This window comes from Eptesicus fuscus, chromosome 8, assembly GCF_027574615.1.
Source record: "Eptesicus fuscus isolate TK198812 chromosome 8, DD_ASM_mEF_20220401, whole genome shotgun sequence".
Classification (NCBI taxonomy): domain Eukaryota; kingdom Metazoa; phylum Chordata; class Mammalia; order Chiroptera; family Vespertilionidae; genus Eptesicus; species Eptesicus fuscus.
Genome location: NC_072480.1, coordinates 12,424,595 through 12,451,710, shown reverse-complemented (window position 1 = coordinate 12,451,710; position 27,116 = coordinate 12,424,595). Strand labels below are relative to the sequence as shown.

At 41.8% G+C, this 27,116-nt stretch overlaps 2 protein-coding genes across 7 annotated transcripts in view; both read left to right on the top strand.

Moving 5' to 3' along the window:
- VPS36 (vacuolar protein sorting 36 homolog) overlaps positions 1–4,666 on the top strand; it is a 39,846-nt gene extending 35,180 nt beyond the window's left edge. For 3 of the 4 annotated variants that reach the window (XM_054719776.1, XM_054719775.1, XM_008152069.3), the window contains 3 exons: positions 523–607; positions 1,552–1,628; positions 1,708–4,666. In XM_054719776.1, the coding sequence (XP_054575751.1) occupies positions 523–607; positions 1,552–1,628; positions 1,708–1,801 (256 nt within the window). In that variant the 3' untranslated portion in view covers positions 1,802–4,666. The remainder of the gene's footprint in view (positions 1–522; positions 608–1,551; positions 1,629–1,707) is intronic. The other variant, XM_054719774.1, reaches the window with a different exon arrangement.
- A 3,115-nt stretch (positions 4,667–7,781) lies between these two features.
- Positions 7,782–27,116, top strand: part of THSD1 (thrombospondin type 1 domain containing 1) — a 56,840-nt gene continuing 37,505 nt past the window's right edge. For 2 of the 3 annotated variants that reach the window (XM_054719773.1, XM_054719771.1), the window contains exons 1-3: positions 7,782–7,906; positions 11,388–11,501; positions 19,711–20,676. In XM_054719773.1, coding sequence (XP_054575748.1) covers positions 11,444–11,501; positions 19,711–20,676 — 1,024 coding nt within the window. In that variant the 5' untranslated portion in view covers positions 7,782–7,906; positions 11,388–11,443. Of the gene's footprint in view, positions 7,907–11,010; positions 11,182–11,362; positions 11,502–19,710; positions 20,677–27,116 lie in introns of all 3 variants that reach the window. The other variant, XM_054719772.1, reaches the window with a different exon arrangement.

Sequence of the window (27,116 nt, the reverse complement as noted above, 5' to 3'; positions counted from 1 at the left end):
GTCAGGGTAACTAGCTCCTCTTCCCTTAGACTTTCTGTGTTTGTCTCTGGAGACCCAGAAGTACAGATGTTCAGCTGTGAATTATATTTTCCTTATCTTCATGGTTAAAAAAAATTAGCCAGAGATGTACTGCGTAGTGAATATTACTGTAATAACTATGAATGGTGCCAGATGGGTACTAGAATTATCAGGTGATAACTTCATAAATTATATAATTCTCTAATCACTACGTTGTACATCTGAAACTAATATGAAATAATATTGAATGTCAACTATAATTGGAAAATAAAAAAATTGAAAAAATAGCCAGATATGTTTTTGGTTTTTTAGAATGTAGATGATAGTTCATTCATGAGCTTTGTAGTTATGCCATGGTTGCTTGTGATTGTTAAGTTTCAAATGATGTTTTGTGTTAATGTTGCCTCATACCTGGGCAAAGAGAAGGTGAGTAATATCTGTGCCTCCGTAGTGGTTGAAGATCCTAGATGTTCACAGCTTTGTTCTCCCGCCTGCTGCTTTTAGGCTCCGAGTTTTTGACAGTGGCGTCATGGTAATTGAGCTGCAGTCCCACAAGGAAGAGGAAATGGTGGCCTCAGCCTTGGAGACAGTATGTGAACCCAGTTTCCTCTAGTCATTAGGGCTTGCTGGGAGGACCCGATGTCTAGCAACTTGAGAAACAGGATTTCCTTTTGAACTTAACTTTACTAAAAAGTAATGTTTGTTGGCCCAGTTAAAAATGGTTTATCATTAACAATGAATAAATACTAATCTTAGTTATTCTCTGAAGGCTTTTTTTGAAATGTACTGACGCTCAAAACATCTTACAAGAAAAGAGAATTAGAATTAATGAGGTGTTTTCTTTTTGTTTGAAGCTATCTTGAGAACAGGTTTTTTAACTTTGTTAATCAGAATGTTATCCACGATAGAACTTTTACTTTTAGTAGCAATTACGTAAGTAGCATTACAAACATCAAAAGTTGTTTTATGAAATAATTGTTTCAAAAATATGAAAAGCAACTCTAGTTTAGATGGATTTTATGGCCAAACTGCTATTACTCATCAGGGTACTTGAACTATTACTACCTTCATAGTCTCTATGGTGAGCCTGTATAATTTGAATAGCTTACATTTATTATACTTTTCAATTTAAACTAGATGAAAATACCTGAGACTATAGGTATTTTGACCACATACTTAAAACTAAACCGATATATAAAGAAGGTTCTTCACTGGATTGTGTAATATGAATTCAATTAGAATTTGTTATATATTCCTTTTAAGAATATAAAAAATTTTTTTAGACTTTAGTACAGCGCCTTGATTATATTATAGAGGGTTTTATATTTTAGCCTCTACTTTTTTTGGTCTGGGTCCTTCAGCTTTTGTAGCATTAAACATTAGTGAAGACTTAGTTCTATAGTGGGTATTTTTTGGATTTTAGTAGAACATTCAGTAAATTATTTCCTGAGTATAGCTGGTAGAAATTCTTTCTAGGTTAGTACCTAGGTGGTCTAAATTATGACATTTTATTTTGCTGTGTGTTTCTATTAGGTTTCAGAAAAGGGATCCCTAACATCAGAAGAGTTTGCCAAGCTTGTGGGAATGTCTGTCCTGCTAGCTAAAGAAAGGTAAGGAAGGTCCTTGCTCTTTGTTACAACTTGTGTTTCTGAATGGACAGATGATGTGGTTTTCTCCCTTGATTCCTAGGTTGCTACTTGCAGAGAAGATGGGCCATCTTTGCCGAGACGACTCAGTGGAAGGCTTGCGGTTTTACCCAAATTTATTTATGACACAGAGCTAAGGTTTTTTTGTATTTGAAATACTTCTTATCCATGTACTTGCATCATGTAGAGGTTGTATGATGCTGAGCTAAGGGTAAACTCTGATAAACTGAGAATTTGCTGGAACTGTAAAACCCTTTTAATTTCTTCCTAATATGATGGGATAGGAAGTTGATTTAGGACGAATATAGGAAAATACAGAAAAATGAATGCCAATGTGAATTTAAAATCATGCTACACTTGTATAGAACCCTCATAGTTTAACTTGAAATATAGTGGATTTTAACTTGATCATCAAATCTAACTATTTAGTTCATGGGGGAAGAAAAAGAGAAGCTGCATGTTAGACAGGTTAGTTCGTTATTTTGGTGTGACTGAAATTCACTGAATTATACATAAGTGAAGTTTTTGTCCAGTCTGGGGGGTTTTCATGAAGCAAGTCCCACATTCAGTGTAGTTTAAGAACCTGACAACATTGGAACAAAATATCAAACTGCGGAGGCTCCTTCTAAGGGCTTTTATTAGAAACAGTCATAACATGTCTCCAACAGACAAATAAAGCACCTTAAAAAAGGAGAGAATTGTATCTGACTCACGTATATATTACCTAACTAGTTTTTTTTTTAAGTGATGATTTCATGCCTGACATTTAAAGAATGCAACTATGTCATTTTGTTTAAAAAATGCTGTGGATCTTGAAACTGAATTAAAGAGCTGTACAGACATGCCCAGAGATATGATTACAAATTTGGGAAGTAGATGGCTCAGGAACATAAAAGTGGAAAAATAATATGTCTCCTTTTCTTTCCCTTAAGGAGTTTCACACTGAACTTTAAAAATCTGCCCTATCATATTCTAGCAATATTTGTTCTTTACATGATAAGTTGTGTGGAGGAACTTTCCTGCTAAAAAGTATTACTGAGGTAGCAAAAACTGGATAATGCTGAGTTTAGATTGCTTGAGTGTTAAAGTGGACTCCCTGACTTTATATGTTCCAGCTGTATAGCATACAATATGCTGGGATTACCTCAAACTCAGGGACCAGCAGGCACAGAGGAGTCCCTCATTCTGAGACTGAGTCAGAAGTGGAAGGCAGTGATGATTTTCGCCCAAGCATCCAGAGGGGATAGTATCTGTGTTGAGGGAACCATTGAGAGCAGGAGGAGGCCATACCCAGGTTCACACTCTCAGATGTTCTCAGTGAGGTGAGTGCTGCTGCCAGAGGCTGCTACAGGTGCCGGGATCCTCAGCTGCAGACCCAGGGAATCCCTCCAAGTGCAGCCAGAGTCCGTCCCTGATTCCTCCCAGAAAAGTGGCTGTTGCTGCTTCACATCCTCCAGTGTCTTGGGAATGTTGTGCCCGAGGCATCCTTCCTTACTCTTCATTTTCCAAGTGTGTCACTGATTCTAAATTGTGATGACATATCCCCTAATTCCTTCACTGCTCAGCCTCAGGTTTGTTTTGGGGGAAATTCAGTGTCTGGCTGCCCAAGTCTTTGAGGCCATTGTGTAAGCTTGTTTGTACATCACTCCTCTCTGGGCTGCACAGCTAAGATCCAGCTCTACTGGGATCTAGCTCTAATGCTGTGGATTCATTACAGCAAACTCCCATAATTCAGCATATTTATTTACATTAGTGTGACAACACGTTAACAAAAATGGAGCAATCTGAATTGTATACAGTGAACTAAAGAGGCAGTAAAGTGACATATGAATGTATTTTGCCCAAAAAACCCCAAAACCAAACCAAATGTGATTGCCTTCACTGTTTTTATTATTATTATTTTTTGTTAATCTTTATATGAGGATATATTTTCCATTGATTTTTTTTTTTTCTTTTTTAGAGAGAGTGGAAGGGAGACAGGGTTGGGGGGATGGGGTGGAGAGACCGAGAGATAGAGACATTGACTGGTTTTCTCCCACATGAGCCCTGAGCAGTCCGGGGATTGAACCTAGGACCCTTTGGTGTGTGGGCCGACGCTCTTAATCACTGAGCCAAACCAGCCAGGGCAGCATTGTTTTATTCTTCACGTGGGCATTCTTCACATTTTCCACACCTCAGTATATATTTTTTTATCTTTTTCTTTTTTTTGTCAAATAAGGTGTTATTTTGGTCCTCCATTAGTAGAGGTTATGTTTAAATACAACCAATCAGGTCCTAAGTGCAAAAAAGTTCTGTCTTGGTGCTTATCACTGGTACAATTATTGTTTTTGCTTTCCTAACTTTGCTCTTAGGAGCATTAATCTGTTGGTAGCTTTATGGTAATGGAATATTTCTAGACACATACTGTCCAAAATTTTTTTATATTGTACGAGTAGATTGTTTTTGGGGTTAAATGATTGGTATTAATGTATATGAAGTTATTGCAAAATTAAAAATGGTTTTTCTTAACTTGGTGTCTTTTAAATACTCTTTGGAAAATATATGAAAATCATAAACCTTTAATCGGAATAAGCTGGTATGTTATAATTTGTTCTTTTAGGTTTGTAATCAAGAGTTGATTATAATTATTTTTTACCTCAAGCTCTTACTATTTTAGTTGTTTTATAAGAATGGAAAATGGCTCATGAACTTTTTAAAAAAAATTCTTGATGTGAATTCCACCGTTGATTGACCAGGTGTATTCATGTGAATGTACTGTATCTTATTCGCTGTCATCAGACTAATATGACCAAATGTGGATTCATCATGTCATTATTCTCATATTCATCTGCTTAAAATGATTCTCCTTTGCCCAACAATCTGAGTTTTCATCTTGGAGCAGTAGAGTCACAACTTACAGGGTGGTTAAATTTTAAAGACTGTGCCTAAGTATGAAATCGAACATGCTCAAAATGATCCTTGAAAATCTCTTAAATGCCAATAAAGTTCTACATAGAGTCTTACATTAGAATCCCTGTAGTGATTCCTGGGTATGAGTATTTTATGAATATGGTAAGTGCAATATATAATAAAAACTACATACCAGCAGTAGACTTTTATAGCGCCAATAATTAAACTGTTTAAATGTGTTGTCTCCTTTTGTTGCTGCTAGGTATGGTTGAATTTATGTAAATTTATTGCTTATCCCTTCCCTTATGATAGATCTAGAGTATTAGCTCCACAAGGGCAAAGGTTTTGATCTGGTTTGTTCATGGACATAGCCTCAGAGCCTAGAACAAGGCCTGGCACACAGTAAGCACTCAATAAATATTTATTGAATGAATGAACTCTGATGCATTTACCTATTAAAATTTGGCTTCACTTTACCCTACTTTATCTCCCATTCAATTCAATTAAGGAAACATTTTTTCATACATACCAACTTAGCGTGAGGAACTTTGTGGGCCACTGGTGGTGGTGGTGGTGGTGGTGGGGGTGGGGGTGGTGGTGGTGGTATACAAAAAGTGAGTAGGATAGAGCTCTTGCCCGTAAGAGGGTGGCCTACTCGGGGAAATGGATGTGAGCAAACTTAATTGAGGATGGAATGAAGTGCGTGCCATGGAGGGGCACAGGTACCATGCGGTGGAAGACAGAGGAAGGAGCTCTTAGCTCTCCTGGAGGAATCGGAAAAGGCCTGTGGGAGAGGACGAGCTTGGTAAACTCGGCTCACAAGAACCAAGTAATCTGCAGTGGGTGGAAGGTCAAGGGAACAGCATGCGGTGTGCCCCTTCCTCATTCTGGGATGCACTTCCCTTGTCTGTCCAAACTTCTTTTATTACTTCTTCTCACGTCCCCACCCCCCTTCTCATTAATCAATCCCATGTGCTCTCGAAAAATTCCAGTACACAACTTACTGTTTCTAAATTCCATAAGAGTTGTCTGCCCAATATACTTGACTATATTTTGTATTGTTCTCTATTTTAATGCCATAAGAAAATAGAGAAATCGGGTTTCTTTGTTTAAGGACTGTCATATAACACTTCTTTTGAATTCCTGCTGGTCTAAGTCGGTAATTGTACATGGTATTGTCCTAGTGAAAGCATTAACTGAACTGAGTGGTTTTTGGATTATAATGTGTTGACTTGCAAACCTAAATCTTCGTCCTTTACCCAGTCCCCAAGAGGCTTCTCAGCCAGCCTTGTCTGGGCTCAGCCTATCTGAGACACACTCTGTCTTACTCAGATTTTATAATACGGGCCATATCCATGATGCTGGAGCACTCCCGAAAAGTCAGGTTAACACACACGTAAGATCTATTATTACACTGAAAATTGGGTCATTGTGTACTTCCTTGTGTCCTGATAATCATGAGTTAGTTAAACCTTTTCTCTTAGTATTACCTAGGGCAAGAAAAGACCTCTCCGGATAAACTGATGTTACTGAGACAGTGAATAAATTTTACACAATTTGCACAAGATCATTAGAGCAGTTGCTGATCCTGAGGGAGGCAGTGTGGGGAGAGAGAAAGAAACATCCATGTGAGAAAGACACATCAATCGGTTGCCTCCCAAACATGCCCCAACCAAGGGTGGGGGAGTGAACCTGCAACCCAGGTATGTGTCCTTGACTGGGAATTGAACCCACGACCCTTCAGTTCACGGGCCAACACTAACCACTGAGCGGCACTGGTCAGGGCTATGTTGCCTTCTTTTAGAAAAGCTTAAACTATCTTAATTGTCCAATAAAGACAGTAATATAGTTTGGCAAGAATTCTAATTAAGGCAAAAATGACCAAGCACAGTGATTCAGCCATTTGCATCTGGATTTAGGTCCTTCCACCCCTCAAGAGTGGGTTTCTAAGGGAGGGTGTGTGTCTGAAAGATTAATGCAAAGTGCTTTCTACATGTTTCACTCAGTCACCAAGAAACTTAAATGGAACTGATACTGTATGACTTTCACAGTGGAGGGAAGGAGGGATTGCCATTTGCCCAAGGTTACAGAGGCAGGGCTGGGAATAGTAATCTCAGCTCTAACTCCAAAGCCGTCTTTCCATTGAGCTTTTTGCTTTTAAAGCTGAAAATGCCAGGGACCTTGGCATGTAGTTAGTTGAAAAGGAATCCCAATTTGAGTTACATGGATATTGGACTAGTTAATTCTACTGGGAGTGAAAGTGAATGATGGCCTTAAAGCCTTTTTTGAAACTTTGGGTCTAATTAGTACTGCTAGAATTAGTTATTTGACAAGGTAAGTACTTAGCAAATTTGGTATCTCTGACAACCTTTGATAATTGTGCTACCTTTTAAAGACTAAGGATGGATTCAGGGACTTGCAAATGCTGTATTTTAAGAGTTTTAAAAATTGAGGTAAAATTCACAGTGAAATGCATAGCTCTTAAATTGAGTAAGTTTTGATAATCCGTGTAACACACACCGCAACCAGTAGAATATATCTGTCATCACAAAAAGTTCCCTGGCGCTTCTTTCCAATCACCTGCTCCCCGAGGCCACCAGGATGCTGTGATTTCTATTCCTCTGTCAGTTTTGTCTGTTAAAGAAAACCAAATGGTAATCGGTGGTGCACATCGTGTACCCAAAAAACCGCACAACTGCTGAACAAGATGGAACTCTATCCTCTTAAGAAGATCTTCACCTGCAGATGAGAGTTTTTAAAATGTAAATTTACAACTCAATAACCAACGCTGGCTCCTGAGAAAGAAAAACAAATTGCACCTTCCCTGAACTGTTTTCTTTTAAAACTTCTCCATAACATTTGGGAAACCGAGTATTTTGGGAAACCATGTTTACCACCCACCAGCTCTGTCCCTTCAGTGGCTGGCTTTGTGCTCCCCCGGGAGAGAAGTGATTAAATCTGAAAAGTCCGGAGGCCGCTGGCTCGCCCTGCAGCCCAGTGCCGCCCGCGGGCTGAGGGTGTGTGTGCCTCGGCCGGGTCTGTGCCCGCTCCTGCCGGCCCGGCGGTCCGCGCGCGTTTCCCGTTCCCCGCGGGGCGCAGGCAGGAAAGGACGCGCCGCCCTGGACACGGGGCGGGCCTCGCCGGCTCGCGCAGGCCCCCGCCCTCCGAGTGCCGCCCACCCCGCGCCGTCGGGGGCGGGCCCGGGTCCGGGTGGGGCTGCGGTCGGGAGCCGCCGGGCCCGGTCGCGCAGTCACGGTCGCGGGATGCGTTCGCGCACTACCTCGCGGGCCCCGGGGCTTCCGACCCGCGCGCTCCGCGCCGCCCCGCGCCGCTGACCCCGCCAGTCCCGAGAGGTAAGAAGAGCCCCCCGCGCGGCCGGGCAGGCGCCCCTGTGCTGCGGGACTGCCCGCACCCCGTCGCCTCAATCTCCCCGCTGCCCGAAAGCGCAGGCGGACCGACGGTGCCAGTCCCTCGACGCACCCGGTCGCCTCCCCTCACGGCTCGGTGTTCAGCCCGCCCCCGGGCGACGGGCCCTAACTGCGTCCCAGGGCTCCCCAGGCGCAGGTGCTGCCGGGGGACCGGAGCTGGCTGTGGACCGCTAAGTCAGAACAGCTGAGACCCTCGGAGAATACGTCTTAGGTGGTTAAGCCTTTGGGAACAAGTCAGCCCTTTTCCCCAAAAGAAACCCTTTTTGGGATCTAGGCGTTTCAAAACGGCCCTCATTCTCAGAGAGCTCTCTCTGACCTCACAGGCCGGGCTCTGTTTGCAAGCATGAACCTGACTCGGGGCCTTTGGAAGGCTGGGTGGATGTGGGAGCGCACCACTCCCCGGGAAGCTGCACCCGAAGGGTGGGAGGGTGGGACCAGGGCAGAGCCGACCGGACTGCACAGGTACTAGTAAATAAAGCCGCTTCACCCGAGCTGCTTTGGAATTAGGGATTTCATCCTAATAGATATTATTATTAGATGTATGCACTCACAAACATGTGCAGGTTTACCAGAGGGACACAATAACTGCTTCTTTTTTTGTTTTCCCTTTTACTTATGTATTGATTTATATATCTTTATGAATTTCAGAGAGGAAGGGAGAGGGGGAGAGAGAGAGAGAGAGATAGAAATATCAATGATGAGAGTGAATCACTGATTGATTGCCTCCTGCACTCCCCCTACTGGGGATCGAGCCCACAACCTCGGCATGTGCCCTTGACCGGAATCTAACGGGCCCCTTCTGTCCTTAGCCAGCGCTCTGTCCACTGAACCAAACCAGCTAGGGCGTCTTTTCCCTTTTATTTGTAATAAGCCATTGGTCTCCTGTCCTTTAGCATAATTCATTGTCTTTTTCTGCGACTATGAAGACACTGTGGGGATTATGTTAGCTGGTTTCACCAAAAACATGGAATCTGAGCTTGGCGTGAAACCATTAGCCATTGAGAATAGTCACAACTTCTACCTACCCTGTAGTTGATACATTTAGAATTTGTCTGTGAATGCTATATAGAAGTATTTTAAAATGTGTATAAAATACACTTAAGTTCTTATTTTCTCAAAATGATTCTCAAGTCAAACACTGTAAGTAGCAAGTACTGTATTGGGAACAACACGTTGGGATAAATTGAGCAAAGCAAGGTTATCATTTTTTTTAATGTAGAGCTTTCCCCCCAGCAATTAATTCTGTTTTGCGATGCTCTGTTAAAGTATTCAAATTAGTGGTTGAGCTGGTAAAATTTCAGCATTTATTTTCAGAAGCTTGAGAATACAAAAAAATAAAAATAAAAGTCTGTATTATGATTTCAGGTAGGATGGTTTATTTAATTCCATTTCTATTCAGTTCTAAATATAGATTATTATACTATTCTAGGTTTTACTGGTCATTTTCTTGAGCAAAATGTGTTGTAATCACAAAATCAGTTGTAATTAGAAGCTTCTTTAAAAAAATAGTTATAACGGGGAAACAAGCAATTTGGGGAAAGCCATTAAACTTTTGGGAGCTATGGATGCTTGTCTCTCCTGACTTTGGTTGCTGAGAATCGCTGACGTAAAGGGAGCTTTTAATGGCCCCCAATCCTATGCTTGCTGGGGAGATACGTGATGTTCACTTGCTGTCTTTGCCCAGGTTCCCCAGTCCATGTTCAAAAAGAGGATTAAGGTCAAGTCTGTGCCTAATTCGAGCAAAATTGAATTTTCTTTTTTTGTTGTTGGTGGGGTGGAGGGAGTCCTAATCATCTGCATAATTACGTTTTAAATCTCTGCTTTCCTTTAAGGAAGTACAGCACCTATTTCCTTTGTTCAACCAACTCCCACTATAAGAAAGCTAATAGACACATATCAGTTCTCTTTCTATTGAATTTTTTATTATTCCAATCATTCTCTTTAATTCCATTATTTTTCTATCTTATTTGAATGGATATAGCATACTTATATTTGGAATAAAATATATTTATTAAAATTATTAACTGGATAATGGGAATATGAACATTAAGTAAATATATATTTGGTTATGTTTAGTAGCCCACTTTTACTAGGTTCTAGTATGAAAAAAAGGGCACTTAAATGCCCGATGTCTTATTCTGTGGTCTAACAGTTGTTTATATTGAAGTGAGTGCCTCCTCCCACAAATCATTCTGAAGCACTGGCCAGCAAGGTCTTTGCTGCTCTCCTAGGTGGTCTGGGAAGATTGCTGCATGAAATCATCTGTCTCCTGATGCGTAACAACAGCAACAAGTATTAGAAGACTGACAGATGATAATTGTTATTTCTCTGTTTTCTCTTTAGAGTGACCTAAATAAGGGAAATCAGGGCCACATGGGGTTCACAATTAATTGACTACTCCGGGTATCTTTTTTAAAGGTTTGATAGCTTTGGTATAGTTCCTAGGCATTAAGAAATGAAGCAATTCAGATAGCACCCTGGATGTGCAAGGAAGATAGTACGCCCATTTGGGGAAGCAAGGCAGGACCTTTCCACATAGCATAATGCAAAAAGGAAGTTTGACAGACATTTAATAAATTTACTGAAGTTTAGTAAATCAGTGTGAAATACCAAGCAGATAAATATGTGAAGATGTATTATCAAGACTGGTGCCCTAGCTCCGTGGTCGGCAAACTGCGGCTCGCGAGCCACATGCGGCTCTTTGGCCCCTTGAGTGTGGCTCTTCCACAAAATACCACGGCCTGGGTGAGTCTATTTTGACGAAGTGGCATTAAAAGAAGTTTAAGTTTAAAAAATTTGGCTCTCAAAAGAAATTTCAATCATTGTACTGTTGATATTTGGCTCTGTTGACTAATGAGTTTGCCGACCACTGCCCTAGCTGGTTTGGCTCAGTAGATAGAGTTGCAAACTGAAGGGTCCAGGGTTCGATTCTGGTCAAGAGCACATATCTTGGTTGTAGGCTTGGTCATGTGTGGCAACCAATCAATGTGTCTCTCACATCGATGTTTCTCTCTCTCCCTTCCACTCAGTCTAAAAATCAACGGGAAAAATACCTTTGGGTGAGGATTAACAACAAAATGATTGGCTATTATCTTTGATGAAGTTAAGAAAATATTAACAAATTCTCCACTTAAAGATGTGCTACGAAGATGTTCTGCAAAGATAATCTTGGTGTTGAGCACCCTGAATATTCTTAACAGGTGATCTATAATGGAACAAAAGGGAAGTGTGTAATTACAGATCATTTCCCCAGTGAAAATGAGTGTCCTTTGTTTTTCCTTTTCAGTACCACGTAGGAAGTTTGATTTCTTGGAATGGTTTTTGTAATTTCATAATTACTATTTTAAGAATATCATCATTTTTCTGAGGTTCTAATTACAGGTGTTTTTGAAAAAAACATTCACAGTTTAGATGTGAGAAAGGACATGAGGAGACCAAAGACCTGGGATTTTGCTGATCAGAATGAAACAAATGTTGAAAGACTTTTCAAATCTATTGTTGGTGGTGCTCTGTGACTGTGGTGAGTATTGTGAGAGTACTTAATGCTATCAGAACCAATGAAGAAACATCATTGACAAGTTTATAAATGCATTGATGTTGATGACCTGCATGAGGAGGCAGGGCAGGGTTTATAATGCAGTACCTTTCCAACTGTGATCCTTGTAACCATGGGTTCTCTTAAGGTTTGAATTATGGATTCAAATTTCACTTTAAATATATTTTTAAATCTTAATATGATAAAAAACAACTCACTTTCAATTTAACAAATTGGAGACAAGCCTGTTGTTACATGATGTTTTATACATTGGGGTTTGATGTAAGATTGCACTTGACAAGAGAGTTTTGCTGCTACATTATCATTGGAACCAATTTGAATTTTCAATCTTTGCCAATTGTATACCTTAGATAGGTTTTTTTTAAAATATGTTTTTATTGATTACAGAGAGGAAGAGAGAGGGGGAGACAGATAGAAACACCAAGGATGAGAGAGAATCATGGATTGGCTGCCTCCTGCACGCCCCCTATTGGGGATCATGCTCCGGGCATGTGCCCTTGACTGAAATTGAACCTGGGATCCTTAAGCTGATGCTCTATCCACTGAGTCAAACCAGCTAGGGCTTTAGTAAATTTTTTAATTCCTTTTAACCTTAATAATAATATTGACTTCATAGGGTTGTTGCTACGGTAAAATAGTCAAGAATTTGAAACAGCTTGAATGGTTGAACATACAGTTGGTGTTTAATGTTAGTTTTCTTGTTTCGATTAAATATTGAGTTCATTTCTCAGACATGCAACTACTGAACCAGTAGATTCAATAATGCTGGTTGTGATGATTTCCAAATATTTCATAAACATCTAAACAGTTGATGGTATGAGAGTAGAAGTTGATTCCATTTTGATGAAAAAATTATGATCCAAGAGAAGGAGAATCCTGCTCGGGTAATATTGATGGCACAGCCAGTTAAATGGACTAGAATTCGTACTGGTCATTTTGCCCAGTGAATCTTCTTCCTCAGTAATTTCTTTTTTAAGACATTTAATTAAACAAGTTTTTACAGAAAACCAATCTGGCATTCATTTCTTTTAAAGTCATTTATCCCTACTTAAAAACAGATTGCTCTGTATGTAACAGCCTCATACAATTATTTATAAGTGTCCTTGTTTTCATAGTGATAAATAAAGACATAAAATCTTCCATTTAAATAAAGTCTGCAAGGGTATTTGTCATTGTCTTTTTAAATTAATTTATTGATTGATTTTTAAGAGAGAGAGAGTGAGAGAAAGAGAGATTTGTTCCCCTTATTTATGCATTCATTGTGGATTCTTGTGTGATTCCCTGAGTGGGACTTGAACTCCCAACCTTTGCGTATCGGAATGATGCTCTAACCCAGCCAGGACCATGGATGTTTATCATTGTTGAGCACAAAATATCTTACTGGAATATAAAAATAAAAATTGAATGAGCATAAAATAGAGCATACAGCATAGAAGCTGAGTGCACAGGCTACTAATGGAAGAACAGGTATATTCATAGGTCTAGGTTTTTATTTCCCCTTCTCTATTTAATGTTGATCAAAATATACCATTGCCAATAAGATGGTGTTTTTTTTAATCCTCAGCTGAGGATATTTTTTCCATTGATTTTTAGAGAGAGTGGAAGGAAGGGGGAAGACACAGAGAGAGAAACATTGATGTGAGAGAGAGATACCAGGAATCCAGCCTGCAACCGAAGTACGTGCCCTTTGACCGGAATCAAACCCATGACCCTTTAGTCTGCTCTATCCACTGAGCCAAACGGGCCAGGGCTATGTTGTTTTTATTAAGCACCATGTTTATATTGAGACAACAGTCCTTTGAATACAATAAAGGAATGGGGAGAGAAGAAATGAAATCATAGAGAAAGCTATACTGTAGTAGTCAGGATGGCATACAAATTGTAGTTTTCTAAATGAAATGGTATTCTTGTCTGTAAAGACAAGAGTTGTAAAGTACTAAGCTCTCTCTCTAGTACACTATGCTGGAACCCATTGTATCTTTTTTCTCCATTTCCAACTGGGCATGTATGTCTCTTTCATTGATTGGTTGCCATCAAATCAGAATTTGATCTGCCTCATTGACAGTCCCTGGCATTGACAGTAGGCTTTCATTCGTTAACTAAGTGGTGTATGCCTCTTTTTTTTTATTGTTTAAAGTTTTACATATGTCTCCTCCCCCCGCCACCCCATTGAAACCTCCCGCCCCCGCCACTCCCTCCCCCCAGGAAAGCCTCCACAACTCCAGTGTCCGTGTCCATTTATTATGCTAATATGCTTGCATACAAGTCCTTTGGTTGATCTCTTATTCTACCTTCCCCACCTCCCCCCACCCTCCCTTCTCTCTGAGGTTGGACTGTCCAGTTTTTCTTAGTCTCTGGATCTGTTTTTGTTCATCAGTTTATGTTGTTCATTATATCCATATGAGTGAGATCATGTGATATTTATCTTTCTCCCACATATGAGTGAGATCATGTGATATTTATCTTTCTCCGACTGGCTTATTTCACTTAGTATAATGCTTTCCAGGTCCATCCATGCTGTTGCAAATGGTAAAAGTTCCTTTTTTTAAAAAATAGCAGCATAGTATTCCATTGTGTAGATGTACCACAGTTTTTTAATCCACTCATCTGCAGACGGGCACTTAGGCTGTTTCCAAATCTTAGCTATTGTAAATTGTGCTGCTATGAACATAGGGGAGCATATTTCGTTTCTGATTGGTGTTTCTGGTTTCTTGGGATATATTCCTAGAAGTGGGATTACTGTGTTGAATCGGAGTTCCATTTTTAATTGTTTGAGGAATCTCCATACTGTTCTCCACAGTGGCTGCACCAATCTGCATTCCCACCAACAGTGCACGGGGGTTCCTTTTTCTCCACATCCTCGCCAGCGCTTGTCCTTCGTTGATTTGTTGATGATAGCCATTCTGACAGGTGTGAGATGGTACCACATTGTTGTTTTGATTTGCATCTATCGGATGATTAGTGACTTTGAGCATGTTTTCATATGTCTCTCGGCTTTCTATATGTTCTCATTCAAAAAGTGTCTATTTAGGTCCTTTGGCCATTTTTTTTGATTGGATTGTTTATCTTTCTTTTAAGTTGTATGAGTTCCCTGTAAAATTTGGAGATTAAATCCTTATCTGAGTTAGCATTGGCAAATATGTTCTCCCCATGCAGTGGGCTTTCTTATTGTTTTGTTGATGGTTTCTTATGCTGTGCAGAAGCTTTTTATTTTGATGATGTAGTCCCATTTGTTTATTTTCTCCTTAGTTTCCAATGCCCTAGGAGCTGTATCAGTAAAGATATTGCTACAACATATGTTTGATATTTTGCTGCCTAAGGAGTCTCCTAAGATTTTTATGGTTTCCCATCTTACATTTAAGTTCTTTAACCATTTTGAGTTTATTTTTGTGTATGGTATAAGTTGGTGATCTAGTTTCTTTCTTTCTTTTTTTTTTTTTTTTTGCATGTATCTGACCAAATTTCCCAGCACCATTTATTGAAGAGACTGCCTTGATTCCATTGTATGCTCTTGCCTCCTTTGTCGAATATTAATTGAGCATAATGGCTTGGGTCTATTTCTGGGTTCTCTGCTCTGTTCCATTGGTCTGTATGTCTGTTCTTGTGCCAGTACCATGCAGTTTTGAGAACCGTGTCTTGGTAATATAGCTTGATATCTGGTATTGTGATCTCTCCAACTTTGTTCGTCTTTACCAGGATTGCTGTGGCTATTCTGGGTCTTTTTTAAAAATTTTTTTATTCCAGATGAATTTTTGGAGAGTTTATTCTAGATCTGTGAAATATGCTGTTGGTATTTTAACAGGAATTGCATTGAATCTATAAATTGCTTTGGGTAGTGTGGACATTTTAATGATGTTGATTCTACCAATCCATGAACATGGTATGTTCTTCCATTTGTTTATGTCTTCTTCTATCTCTTTTTTTAATGTCCTGTAGTTTTCTGAGTACAGGTCTTTTACTTCCTTAATTAAGTTTATTCCTAGGTATCTTAATTTTTTTGGTGCAATGGTAAGTGGGATTGTTTTTTTTAGTTTCTCTTTCTGTGAGTTCATTATTGGTATATAAAAAAGCCATAGATTTCTGGGTGTTAATTTTGTATCTTGCTAAATTGCCGAATTCATTTATTAAGTCTAGTAGTTTTTGATGGATTCTTTAGGGTTTTCTGTGTACAATATCATGTCATCTGTGAATAATGACAGTTTTATTTCTTCTTTTCCAATTTTGATGCCTTTTATTTCTTCTTCTTGTCTGATTGCTATGGCTAGCACTTCCAGTACTATGTCGAACAGGAGTGGTGAAAGTGGGCATCCCTGTCTTTTTCCTGTTCTTAGGGGAAATGGTTTTAGTTTTTGCCCATTGAGTATGATGTTGGCTGTAGGTTTGTCATATAAGGCTTTTATTATGTTGAGGTATGATCCCTCTATTCCTACTTTGCTGAGAATTTTTTTCAAGAAAGGGTGTTAGATTTTTGTCAAATGCTTTTTCTGCATTGATTGATATGATTATGTGATTTTTGTCTCTCAATTTGTTTATGTGATGTATCACATTTATTGATTTGTGGATATTGTACCATCCTTGCATCCCCAGAATAAATTCCACTTGGTCATGGTGTATGATCTTTCTAATGTAATGCTGGATCTGATTTGCTAGAATTTTGTTGAGGATTTTAGCATCTATGTTCATCTAGGATATTGGCCTCTAGTTCTCTTTCTTTGTGGTGTCTTTATCTGGTTTTGGAGTTAGGGTAATGCTGGCCTCATAGAAACAGCTTAGAAGTATGCCTTCCTCTTGAATTTTTTGGAATAGTCTGAGGAGGATAGGTTTTAGTTCTTTTCTGAATGTTTGGTAGAGCTCCCCTGTAAAGCCGTCTGGACCAGGGCTTTTGTTTGCTGGAAGTTGTTTGATTACTGCTTCAATTTCTTCGGTAGTTATCGGCCTATTCAGGTTTTTTGATTCTTCATGATTGCGTTTTAGAAGCTTGTATTTTTCTAGGAATATGTTCATTTCATCGAGGTTGTCCAGCTTGTTGGAGTAGAGTTGTTCATAGTATTTTAATGGTGTATGCCTCTTAGTCTTAATCCAGTGAGCACTGGAGTCTCTTTAGCCAGCTGTACACAAAAAGGTACCAGGTCTGCTATGAACTACCACGGAAGCTGCACAAGAATCAGCCACTTTTTTTAACCTTAACTTTGAATTGTTTACATCTGAAAGGAAGTAGCCCTCAACTTCCGTTTTGATTAAATAAATTAAAAAAAACCCCACAACTTTATTCTACTAAGGTTTTCAAGCAAGTGGTGATCAAGCATTCAGGACTATCCAAGTTTTATATCTTTTCTTTCACCCCATCTTAAATAAGAAATGGAAGAATTGCTGAGCTAATGAAAAGAAAACCACAAAATTTCTATGTGCCAATATATTCATGTGCTGATTCTAAAAATCATTTACTGAATACATGTAAGGGTAGATTTAAAGACTACCAGCCCAAACAACACATTGAGACCCTTTGGACACATATATGATATAATATGCACTTATATATTATCCTATATAATAATAGACAAATATGCAAATTGACCATACCTCCGACACACCCACAAGCCACGCCCACAAGTCATGCCCACCATCCAATCAGAGCGAGTATGCAAATTAACCCAAACCAAGATGGCTACAGCCACAGAGAGCAAGGTTTCCTAGGTAACAGAGGAAGCCAAGCTTTCTGCCAGCCGTTGCAGGCCTAAGCCTCCACTCAAGCTACAAAGTTTCAATTATAGAAGGTAAACAAATTCAAACAAATGGCGGCAGAATGGAGCTTGAGAGAGCCGGCCAGGGTTGCCGCCAGCAACAGGGGAAGCAAAGCTTTCCACACACCCTGGCCAGGCCCACCCGCTTAAGGCAACAAAGTTTCAATTATAACCCCAACACAAATGGCTTCGGGCCTCGGAGGGAGCCCCAGGCTTGGCTCTGCTCCAGGCTACAAAGTTTCAATTGTAGAAGGAAAATAAATTCCAGATACCAGGGCCTCCGCTTGCGTTGCCAGGGGGCATGGCCGGCCTGCAAACCACCACAGGCCCCTCGCTCAGGCCGCCCCACGCCCCAAGGGTACCCCACCCTGATCAGGGACGCCCTTCAGGGCAAACCAGCTGGCCCCCACCCCTGTACCAGGCCTCTATCCTATCTAATAAAAGAGTACTATGCAGATTGATCATCACTGCAACACACAATATAGCTGCCCCCATATGGTCAAAGATCCTGTCCCCATGTGGACACAGGATGGCCACCACAAAATGGCCAGCAGGAGAGGGCAGTTGGGAGGCACCTGGCCTGCAAGGGAGGGCAGTTGAGAGGGACCAAGCCTGCAAGGGAGGGCAGTTGGAGGTGATCAACCCTGCAGGAGAGGGCAGTTAGGGGTGACCAGGCCGGCAGAGGAGGGAAGTTGGGGGCAAACAGGCTGGCAGCAGAGTGGTTAGGGGGTGATCAGGCTGGCAGGCAGAAGCGATTAGGGGAAATCAGGAAGGCAGGCAGGCAAGCAGTTGGGAGCCAGCAGTCCTGGATTGTGAGAGGCAGGCAGAAGCGGTTAGGGGCAATCAGGAAGGTAGGCAGGCAAGCAGTTGGGAGCCAACAGTCCTGGATTGTGAGAGGGATGTCCGACTGCCCGTTTAGGCCCGATCCCCGGGATCGGGCCTAAATGGGCAGTCAGATATCCCTTGAGGGGTCCCAGATTGGAGAGGGTACAGGCTGGGCTGAGGGATAACCCCCCTCCGTGCACGAATTTCGTGCACCGGGCCTCTAGTATACTTATGAATATATATAGTAAGATAAATGAATTCATACTTACACATGTTGGTTTTCAAACCATAATGGCACTGTAGTCCCTTAAACCTAGAATGGTTTCTTACCCCAGCCATGGCCAGCCAATTGTTGCATTGCCAAATCCTGTCTCCTTTGATGTAGTTTTTTTTTTAAATATATTTTATTGATTTTTTACAGAGAGGAAGAGAGAGGGATAGAGAGTTAGAAACATCGATGAGAGAGAAACATCGATCTGCTGCCTCTTGCACACCCCACTGGGGATGTGCCCGCAACCAAGGTACATGCCCTTGACCGGAATCGAACCTGGGACCCTTGAGTCCGCAGGCCGACGCTCTATCCACTGAGCCAAACCGGTTTCGGCAGATTCTATGTTTTTTACAGTCTTTACTTTAGTTGTTCTTATGGGTCTCTTTTTAAAAAGATATGTTTGATCCTAACAGAGTAATAGTAGTGGGCTGGTAGTCATCCATCCTACCAGGGGCAATAGCAGTTTTATAATGCCAAGGACAAGCCTAGTTGTTTCATAAAGTTTCACTCTTTCCTTGGATGACCCATGGAGAACAGTGTCAACATTTCTTATTTGTCCAAAATTTTCTGCCTCATATAAACCAGGATCATTTGTTTCTTTACAGTGAAAATGTCCAACAAAATACTTGTCTTGAATACCTGAAAAATAACTTTGAAGTATATTTAGGGTCTGAAATTTTAAGTAACCTAGAGAAGTGTATATTATACCATTTAAACCAAGCTTTCTCTGCCTTGGCAGGTGTGGCTCAGTTGGTTGAGTGCCATCCCATGCACCGAAAGGTCACCAGTTCGATTCCCGGTCAGGGCACATGCCCAGGTTGCGGGTCCAGTCCCAGTTGGGGTGTGCATGGGTGGCAACCAATCTGTGTTTCTCTCTCTCAGTTCCTCCCTCTCCCTTCCTGTCTAAAATCAATAAAAACACATTAAAAAATAAATAAACCAAGCTTTCTCTGACTTCACTGTAAACCCATCTCCCCCAAATACCTGAACACCAGAATATGGTTAAAATGAGAAAAGTGAGGTATTAGATTTTTATCTTGGGGACTGTAAATTGTTACTCTTTCTTTATAGATTGTCATTGCAGACACATTATACTGTTGAATGTTATGAATTCAGAGTATTACTGTTTATTTTAAACATAACCATAAAAGAGGAAGATAAAGGAACAGAGCCATTTTAAAATCAAAACAGTATAGTGCCCACGTCCCAGAATCAGCACTAAGCATCATTTTGTATCATTCTTGCCTTGTGTCTATAATGATTTTTTTCTTTGATGTCTCCTGTAGTACTGCTTAACCATGCCTTTGTAAAACCCATTCTGACCATTTCATTTCAGTTCTTGGAGAAGCTAAATATCTCCTCTTGGGAGAGCCAGGACATGTAGCGCTAAGCAACACCACAGTGTCTGTGGATTTCCAGTATTTTGATGATGCTAATGGGACCCTGAGGAATGTATCTGTGCTGTTGCTGGAGGCTAACACCAATCAGACTGTGACCACCAAATACCTCCTGACCAACCAGTCCCAGGGGACACTTGAGTTTGAATGCTTCTACTTCAAGGAGGCTGGCCACTACTGGTTCACAATGACGCAGGGAGTGACAGACAGCAGCACGCCCGTTCCCTGGGGGGAGAAAAGTGCCTTTCTGCAGGTGGAATGGCCCGTCTTTCAGGTTGATCTGAATAGGACATCCAGAGCAGCAGAAGGCACCTTCCAGGTGGGCCTTTTCACCGATCAACCACTATGCCTGTTTCCTGGGGATCAGCCTGACATCTTGGTGGATGTCATCTTCACCAACCGTCTTCCTGAGGCAAGAACAAGTCAGGAACAACCACTGGAGATAAGAACCAGCAAGAGGACAGAACTCTCCCAAGGTCAGTGGGTTGAGTTTGGCTGTGCGCCTGTGGGGCCAGAAGCCTATGTCACTGTGGTGCTGAAGTTGTCTGGCCGAGATTCAGTCATTACCTCCATGGGACCAATTGACCTGGCCCAGAAATTTGGATACAAATTGGTGATGGTGCCAGAACTCACATGTGCGTCCCGGGTGGAGGTGATGGTGCTGCCCCCGCCATGCATCTTTGTCCAAGGGGTGATCGCTGTCTTCAAGGAGGCCCCCAGGCGTCCTGGGGAAAAGACCGTTCGCCTGGCTGAAAACAGACTGACGTTGGGACAGAGGAGAACAGTGTTCAATTGTACTTTGTTCGACATGGGGAGGAATAAATACTGCTTTGACTTTGGCATTTCAAGCAGAAGCCAGTTTTCCGCAAAGGAGAAGGAGTGCATGCTCATTCAGAGAAATATAGGTTGGTATTGAGATTTAAATTTTTAAAAATCAAATTAATGCCTTTATGCAGTCAAAATTATTATTTTGAATTTAAGTGAACTTAATTTTCTGTGAACTATATCGTCATTTTTATGGATCACTTCTCAGAATGGCACTAATAAACATTAGCATTATTACATCATATGGCAAGTCCATGGCAGGTGTGATCAGAGTTCAAAGCTAAATCCCAAGCTGTATTTAGTAACTTGCTAGCTTGCTCACCTGAGCATGTCTTTTTCCTCTTATTTATCCTTCATTATAAGAATGAAGCCTCTTTAGTGAGATTTCAAAACAAGATTTCTAAAAACTTGAAATTATGAATTATTTGCATAAGCTCTACCTAACCACAAAGAAGTGGGGCTATTACAATCCCATTTCTTTCCCTTTTCCTGGGTGCAAGTCTGGTCTTGGCAAGAGGGTTAACCTGACAGAGATTATCCGGTTCACTGACATGTTGCTTCTGTCGTCATCCCCACGGAGCTGCATGTCCCTTGACAGCCAAACCTCCATCCAGTCATCTTTGTAACTCCAAGTGTGTCTTCATCTGAGTCCACCCGCTTCCTCTCCTTAGAGCAGCGGTTCTCAACCTTCCTAATGCCTCGACCCTTTAATACAGTTCCTCATGTTGTGGTGACCCCCAACCATAAAATTATTTTCGTTGTTACTTCATAACTGTAATTTTGCTACTGTTATGAATCGTAATGTAAATATCTGTTTTCCGATGGTCTTAGGCTCTACAAGCAGCGGTTCTCAACCTGTGAACCGCTAGCAGGGTCGCCTAAGACCATCGGAAAACACAGATATTTACATTACGATTCATAACAGTAGCAAAATTACAGTTATGAAGTTGCAACGAAAATAATTTTATGGTTGGGGGTCACCACAACATGAGGAACTGTATTAAAGGGTCGCGGCATTAGAAAGGTTGAGAACCACTGCCTTAGAGGAAGTCCCTTTTTTTGGACTGTCAGCCCACCCACTGGCCACTTCCCTGCTTGCATTTACCTCAGATTATGGAGGCCATCTCATCAATCACTCTCCTACCCACACCCTAAACGCTACCTTGTTGTCTTTCTGATGCACCTGCTAGGCCACAGCCCAGCTCTGCACGGATCCAGCTAACTGCAGGCTACCCATTGCACTGAAGCTGCACAAGAAGATAGCACCAGGCCTGTGTGGAGGGATCACGCCTCCACCCTCAGCTAGGCCCACCAGTGTACCCAGCAAGGCACCGTGGCGGGTTCTGCTTCAGTTCTCCACAACTGCTCTTTCGACCTCCTCTCCTTGCTCCCCTCACCTCCGCCCCTAGTTAACTCTCAGAGCCGACTTTGCCTCCTACCATACGAAGCAGCTGGAGGCCTGAGGTGTGAGCTCCCTCACCCTCCCACCAAAATCTCTGTGAGCCCATAGGCCCCATCCTCTCCACATCCTGCTTTCCCTGGGGAGAAGTGTCATTCTCCTGTGCAAAGTCAACCCTCCCCTCCACTGTGGAGCCCTGCCTCTCTGCCCATTTCAGGAACCTTCCGTTAATCATTATCCCCTCTCTCTCCTCTGCCTCCAACTGCCCCTTCTTTATTCCCATCAGCTTTGAAATATATTTATCTAAATTTCTAAAGTTTTTAGAAATCTTGCTTTGAAATTTCACTAAAGAGGCTTCATTCTTATAATGAAAGACTTAAGAGGAAAAAGACATGCCCAGCTGATCACGCCAGCAAGTTACTAAATACAACTTGGGATTTAGCTTTGAACTCTGATCACACCTGCCATGGACTTGCCATATCCTCCTATATAATAAAAGGGTAATATGCAAATTGTCCCCTCCACCAGGAGTTCGACCAGGGGGCGGGGCTGGCCTGCAATTGCCTGGGGCCACTTTCCCTGGCTGGCCCCATCCCCGATTGGTCCCCACCTCCCGCGTTTCCTCCCCCAAGCTGGCCTGGCCCAATCAGCCTCAATTGGGATGGGCAGGCCGGACCCCATCCATGCACGAATTCATGCACCTGGCCTCTAGTGATGTAATAATGCTAATGTTTATTAGTGCCATTATGAGAAGTGATCCAAAATATACTTAACTCTCTTAACTAAAAACAAAACAAAATCACCCCTCATCACCTGGTTCTTCTTCAGAACTCACACTCTTTGTATATATATTGATTTCAGAGAGGAAGGGAGAGAGATAGAAACATCAATGATGAGAATCATTGATTGGCTGCCTCCTGCACACCCTCCACTGGGGACCGAGCCCACAACCCCTGGCATGTGCCCTCACCAGGAATTGAATCATGGTCCGTGACCTCCTAGTTCATAGGTCGACGTTCAACCTCTGAGCCACACTGGCTGGGCAAGAAATCATTACTCTTAATCTCTTCTTCCTTTTATAGTCCAGGTTCTTGAAAAAGCCATCCGTACTTTGGGGCTCATTTCCTCACCTCATATTCACTCTTCAACCCACTCCAAACCCACCACCCTGCCCTGAAAAATGCTCTCGTTAAAGTAGCCAGTGGATGACTTCTGGGTCCCCAAATCCCTGGATGTCTTTTAGTTTGTATCTTCATTGACCTTGAGTCTGTGATGTCACACTTGCTTTTTACCTCCTGCCTTCTGGCTGTCCTTCTTGGCCTCCTTTGCCTGTGGCTTCCACCACTTCACCTCATCCCTTAAGTGTCAGACTCCTGCTTCTTGTAGTAGAGTGTCTGTCTGCATTTCTTACTCTTCACACATGGTGGGTGGTTACTATCCTGATGCTGGTGACGCCAGATTGTCATCTCTCCCCTACATTCAAGTGTTTCTGAATAGCTGTCACCCCTCAGATGTCCCTGAGGCACCTCAAAAGCAACATACCTGGAATTACTGATAGACTCAACATTCTACCCCCCAATCCTGCTCCTCAGTACAGGACCCCACCATCCATCCAGTGTTCAAAGCAGAAAGCCAGGAGTCTTTCTCTTCATCTTCCTATAAAAGTTCATTATGTCCTGTGGATGTTGACTTCTCAAAGAACTTCTGAATGTCTGAATCTCTGAGTCTCCCTAGTTTCACTTGACACCAGTTGGTTTAAGCCTCCATCATCCCTTATCTGCATTCCTGCTACAGATTCCAAAATGGTTCCCCCATCCACTTCATTCTCTCACTGTAGCCAGAGGGGTTGTTTAAAATGCAGGTCACTGCATTTCCCCTGCTTAAAATCTGTCAGTCACCGGGCTTGGCCAGACTGTCCACCCTACCGTCTCTCTGAGCTGGAGCCTGGGACAGCCTCACCCCACCTTAACCTGATTAAAATTAACCCATCCTCCAAGTCTCCACTTGGGTTACTCCTTCTCAACCCAGACTAGTTAAATTGCCGTGCTGTAAGCTGGCACACCATTCTTGATATGTTTCTCATGGCATTATCATTTCTGTTATTGCTTGTTCAAGGTCTTTCTTCCCCTGACACCCCCCTCTCCCCCAATGAGGAACGCTCATGTGGTGGCAAAAGCCAACCTGTGCTGCCATGAAGCTATTTATGATCTTTATTTGGCTCACTTAGTATGCCCGGCACGTTAACAGGTGCTTAATACATGTTTCTTAAAGTAAAAACTGAACTCAGATGTGGCTAGTCTCACATTAGTAGGAAAACAATTGTGTTAAATCATTAAAAATAACTCAAGATATGCTTGCCTTTTCAGAAGTTACTTGTTAAGAGAGAGAAAAAAATTTTAATTGGCTGAATTTAATGGAAACAAACCAAGGGGAGTGAAGACATTTGGGCATTTGATGAAAGGCATTGGAAGTCTACTTGGTTGGTTCTCCCAGCTGCTGAGTTTCCCCCAGATTCTTCCACTCAATGTCTAAAGACTGGGTTTTCCCCCACAGCAAGGTGTGTGTGTAGGTGTGTGTAGGTGTGTGTGTGTGTGTGTGTAGGTGTGTGTGTAGGTGTGTGTGTAGGTGTGTGTAGGTGTGTGTAGGTGTGTGTGTAGGTGTGTGTGTAGGTGTGTGTATGTGTGTGTGTGTGTGTGTGTATGTGTGTGTGTGTAGGTGTGTGTGTAGGTGTGTGTGTAGGTGTGTGTAGGTGTGTGTAGGTGTGTGTGTAGGTGTGTGTGTAGGTGTGTGTAGGTGTGTGTGTAGGTGTGTGTGTAGGTGTGTGTGTAGGTGTGTGTGTAGGTGTGTGTGTAGGTGTGTGTATAGGTGTGTGTGTAGGTGTGTGTGTAGGTGTGTGTGTGTGTGTATAGGTGTGTGTGTAGGTGTGTGTGTAGGTGTGTGTAGGTGTGTGTGTAGGTGTGTGTGTAGGTGTGTGTAGGTGTGTGTAGGTGTGTGTGTAGGTGTGTGTAGGTGTGTGTGTAGGTGTGTGTAGGTGTGTGTGTAGGTGTGTGTGTGTGTGTGTGTGTGTGTGTGTGTGTGTGTAGGTGTGTGTGTGTGGGGTCGGAGGGTGGGCAGACACTGGGAAGAGGCAGAAGAGGAAGTAGTTCTCTCAGCATCCACGCTGTAGCCACCAGATACAACTGGAAGCAGTACCTGGAGGGGCTAAATGATCCCGGAGACCACAATAGTGGCTCTGACTCCGGCTGATCAGTGAAACTTATGCTAGTGATAGGAACCTCCATGTCTTCCTATGTTTTTAGTATAAAAATATATGATTGAATCAAGTTCTCATAATAACTTTCCATTTCAATGGACAGCTCTCAGCAGTAAAGACTGCCTTTTTTGTTGTTGTTGGTAATCCTCACTCAAGGATATTTTTCTCTTTTATAAAAATTTATTTTTTATTTTTTAAATTTTATTGTTGAAAGTATTACATATGTCCACTCCCCTCCCATTAACCCCCTAATTGTCCTGCCCCAGGCTCTCACCACCTAATTGTCCTTGTCCATGGGTTATGCATATGTACATACAAGGTCTTTGGTTGATTACCTCCCACCCACCCTCCCCTGCCTTCCCTCTGACATTCCGCACTCTGTTCCATGCTTCCATGTCTCTGGATTCTCTCTGTTCATCAGTTTGTTACTTAGATTCCACATGTGAGTGAGATCATGTGATACTTGTCTTTCTCTGACTGGCTCATTTCGCTTAGCATAATACTCTCCAGGTCCCTCCATGCTGTCTCAAAGGGTAAGAGAGTCTTCTGTTTACTGCTGCATAGTATTCCATGGTATACATGTACCACAGCTTTTTTATCCATTCATCTGCTGATGGGCACTTGGGCTGTTTCCAGATCTTAGCTATTGTAAGTAGTGCTGCTATGAACATAGGGGTGCATATATCCTTTCTGATTGGTGTTTCAGGTTTCTTAGGATATATTCCTAGAAGTGCGATCACTGGGTAAATGGCAGTTACATTTTTAATTTTTTTTTTAATTTCTTTATTGATTAAGGTATCACATATTTGTCCTCGTGCCCCCATTTCCATCCCACCCCCCTCCCCACACATGCCCCCACCCCCCTGTTGTCCTTAACCACTGGTTGGGCTCATATGTCTGCACACAAGTCCTTTGGTTGATCTCTCCCTTTATCCCCACCCTTCCCTCCCCTCCCCCCGAGGCCCGACAGTCTGATCCATGCCTCCTTGTTTCTGGGTCTGTTCTTGTTCATCAGTCTATGTTGTTCATTATTTCCCCTAGATGAGTGAGATCATGTGCTCTTAGAAATACACTTATAAGAACCGAAAATGAGACAAGCAATAATGGTTATGGTGACAGGCAAATGAATCAGTCTGTAGTGAGTTTCTTTCTGGGCCAACAGTTCTTTTGAGACCCAATTTCAATGTCCAACAGTTCCTTATGTGTACATGTCAGCACTGACATTTCAGTTCTGGATGGTGGACAACTGGTGGTAATGCAGGTCCGACTCTGTCTGGTTTGGTCCTGGGCAATCTGCAGTGATGCACAGCTGCTAACTGCTATTATGGGAAGGCCACATCAGCGTCTTCTGTCTCTGGACTGCTTCTCTTCTGTATTCATGGCTGGAGTAGTCCTGTTGATTCTTCTCTTGCTAGAATCCACATGGTCTCGGAGTTGTTTTCTGAAAATATACAAACATATTCTCGACCAAAAGTTAATAAAGGAATATTTTCTATAAATTTGACTGGGGATCCTTTTTCAATTTTTGCCCAAATGATTTTCCTCTGGCTTGTTTTATCACCTTGTGTGTTTTTCATGGGTGTCTTGCTTTTAGCCTTACAATTAATTTTCTAAAGTATTAATTTTCTAGATGTAATTTACTTACAGGATATTTTTCCTTACATGATATTACTCTACTATCCCCTCCTTTTTTGATTTGAATGTTAGGAGGCTTTTGAAAATTTTATAATGTAGTCTTGATGGCTTTTAAATTTTAATTTTTTGTACTATAATATTACTGTTTTAGGATCATTACATGGTGCACAATTTTATCGTGAGATGAAGTACCAATAAAGATTTTAGTTGATACTTTAGGAACACCTTTTTGT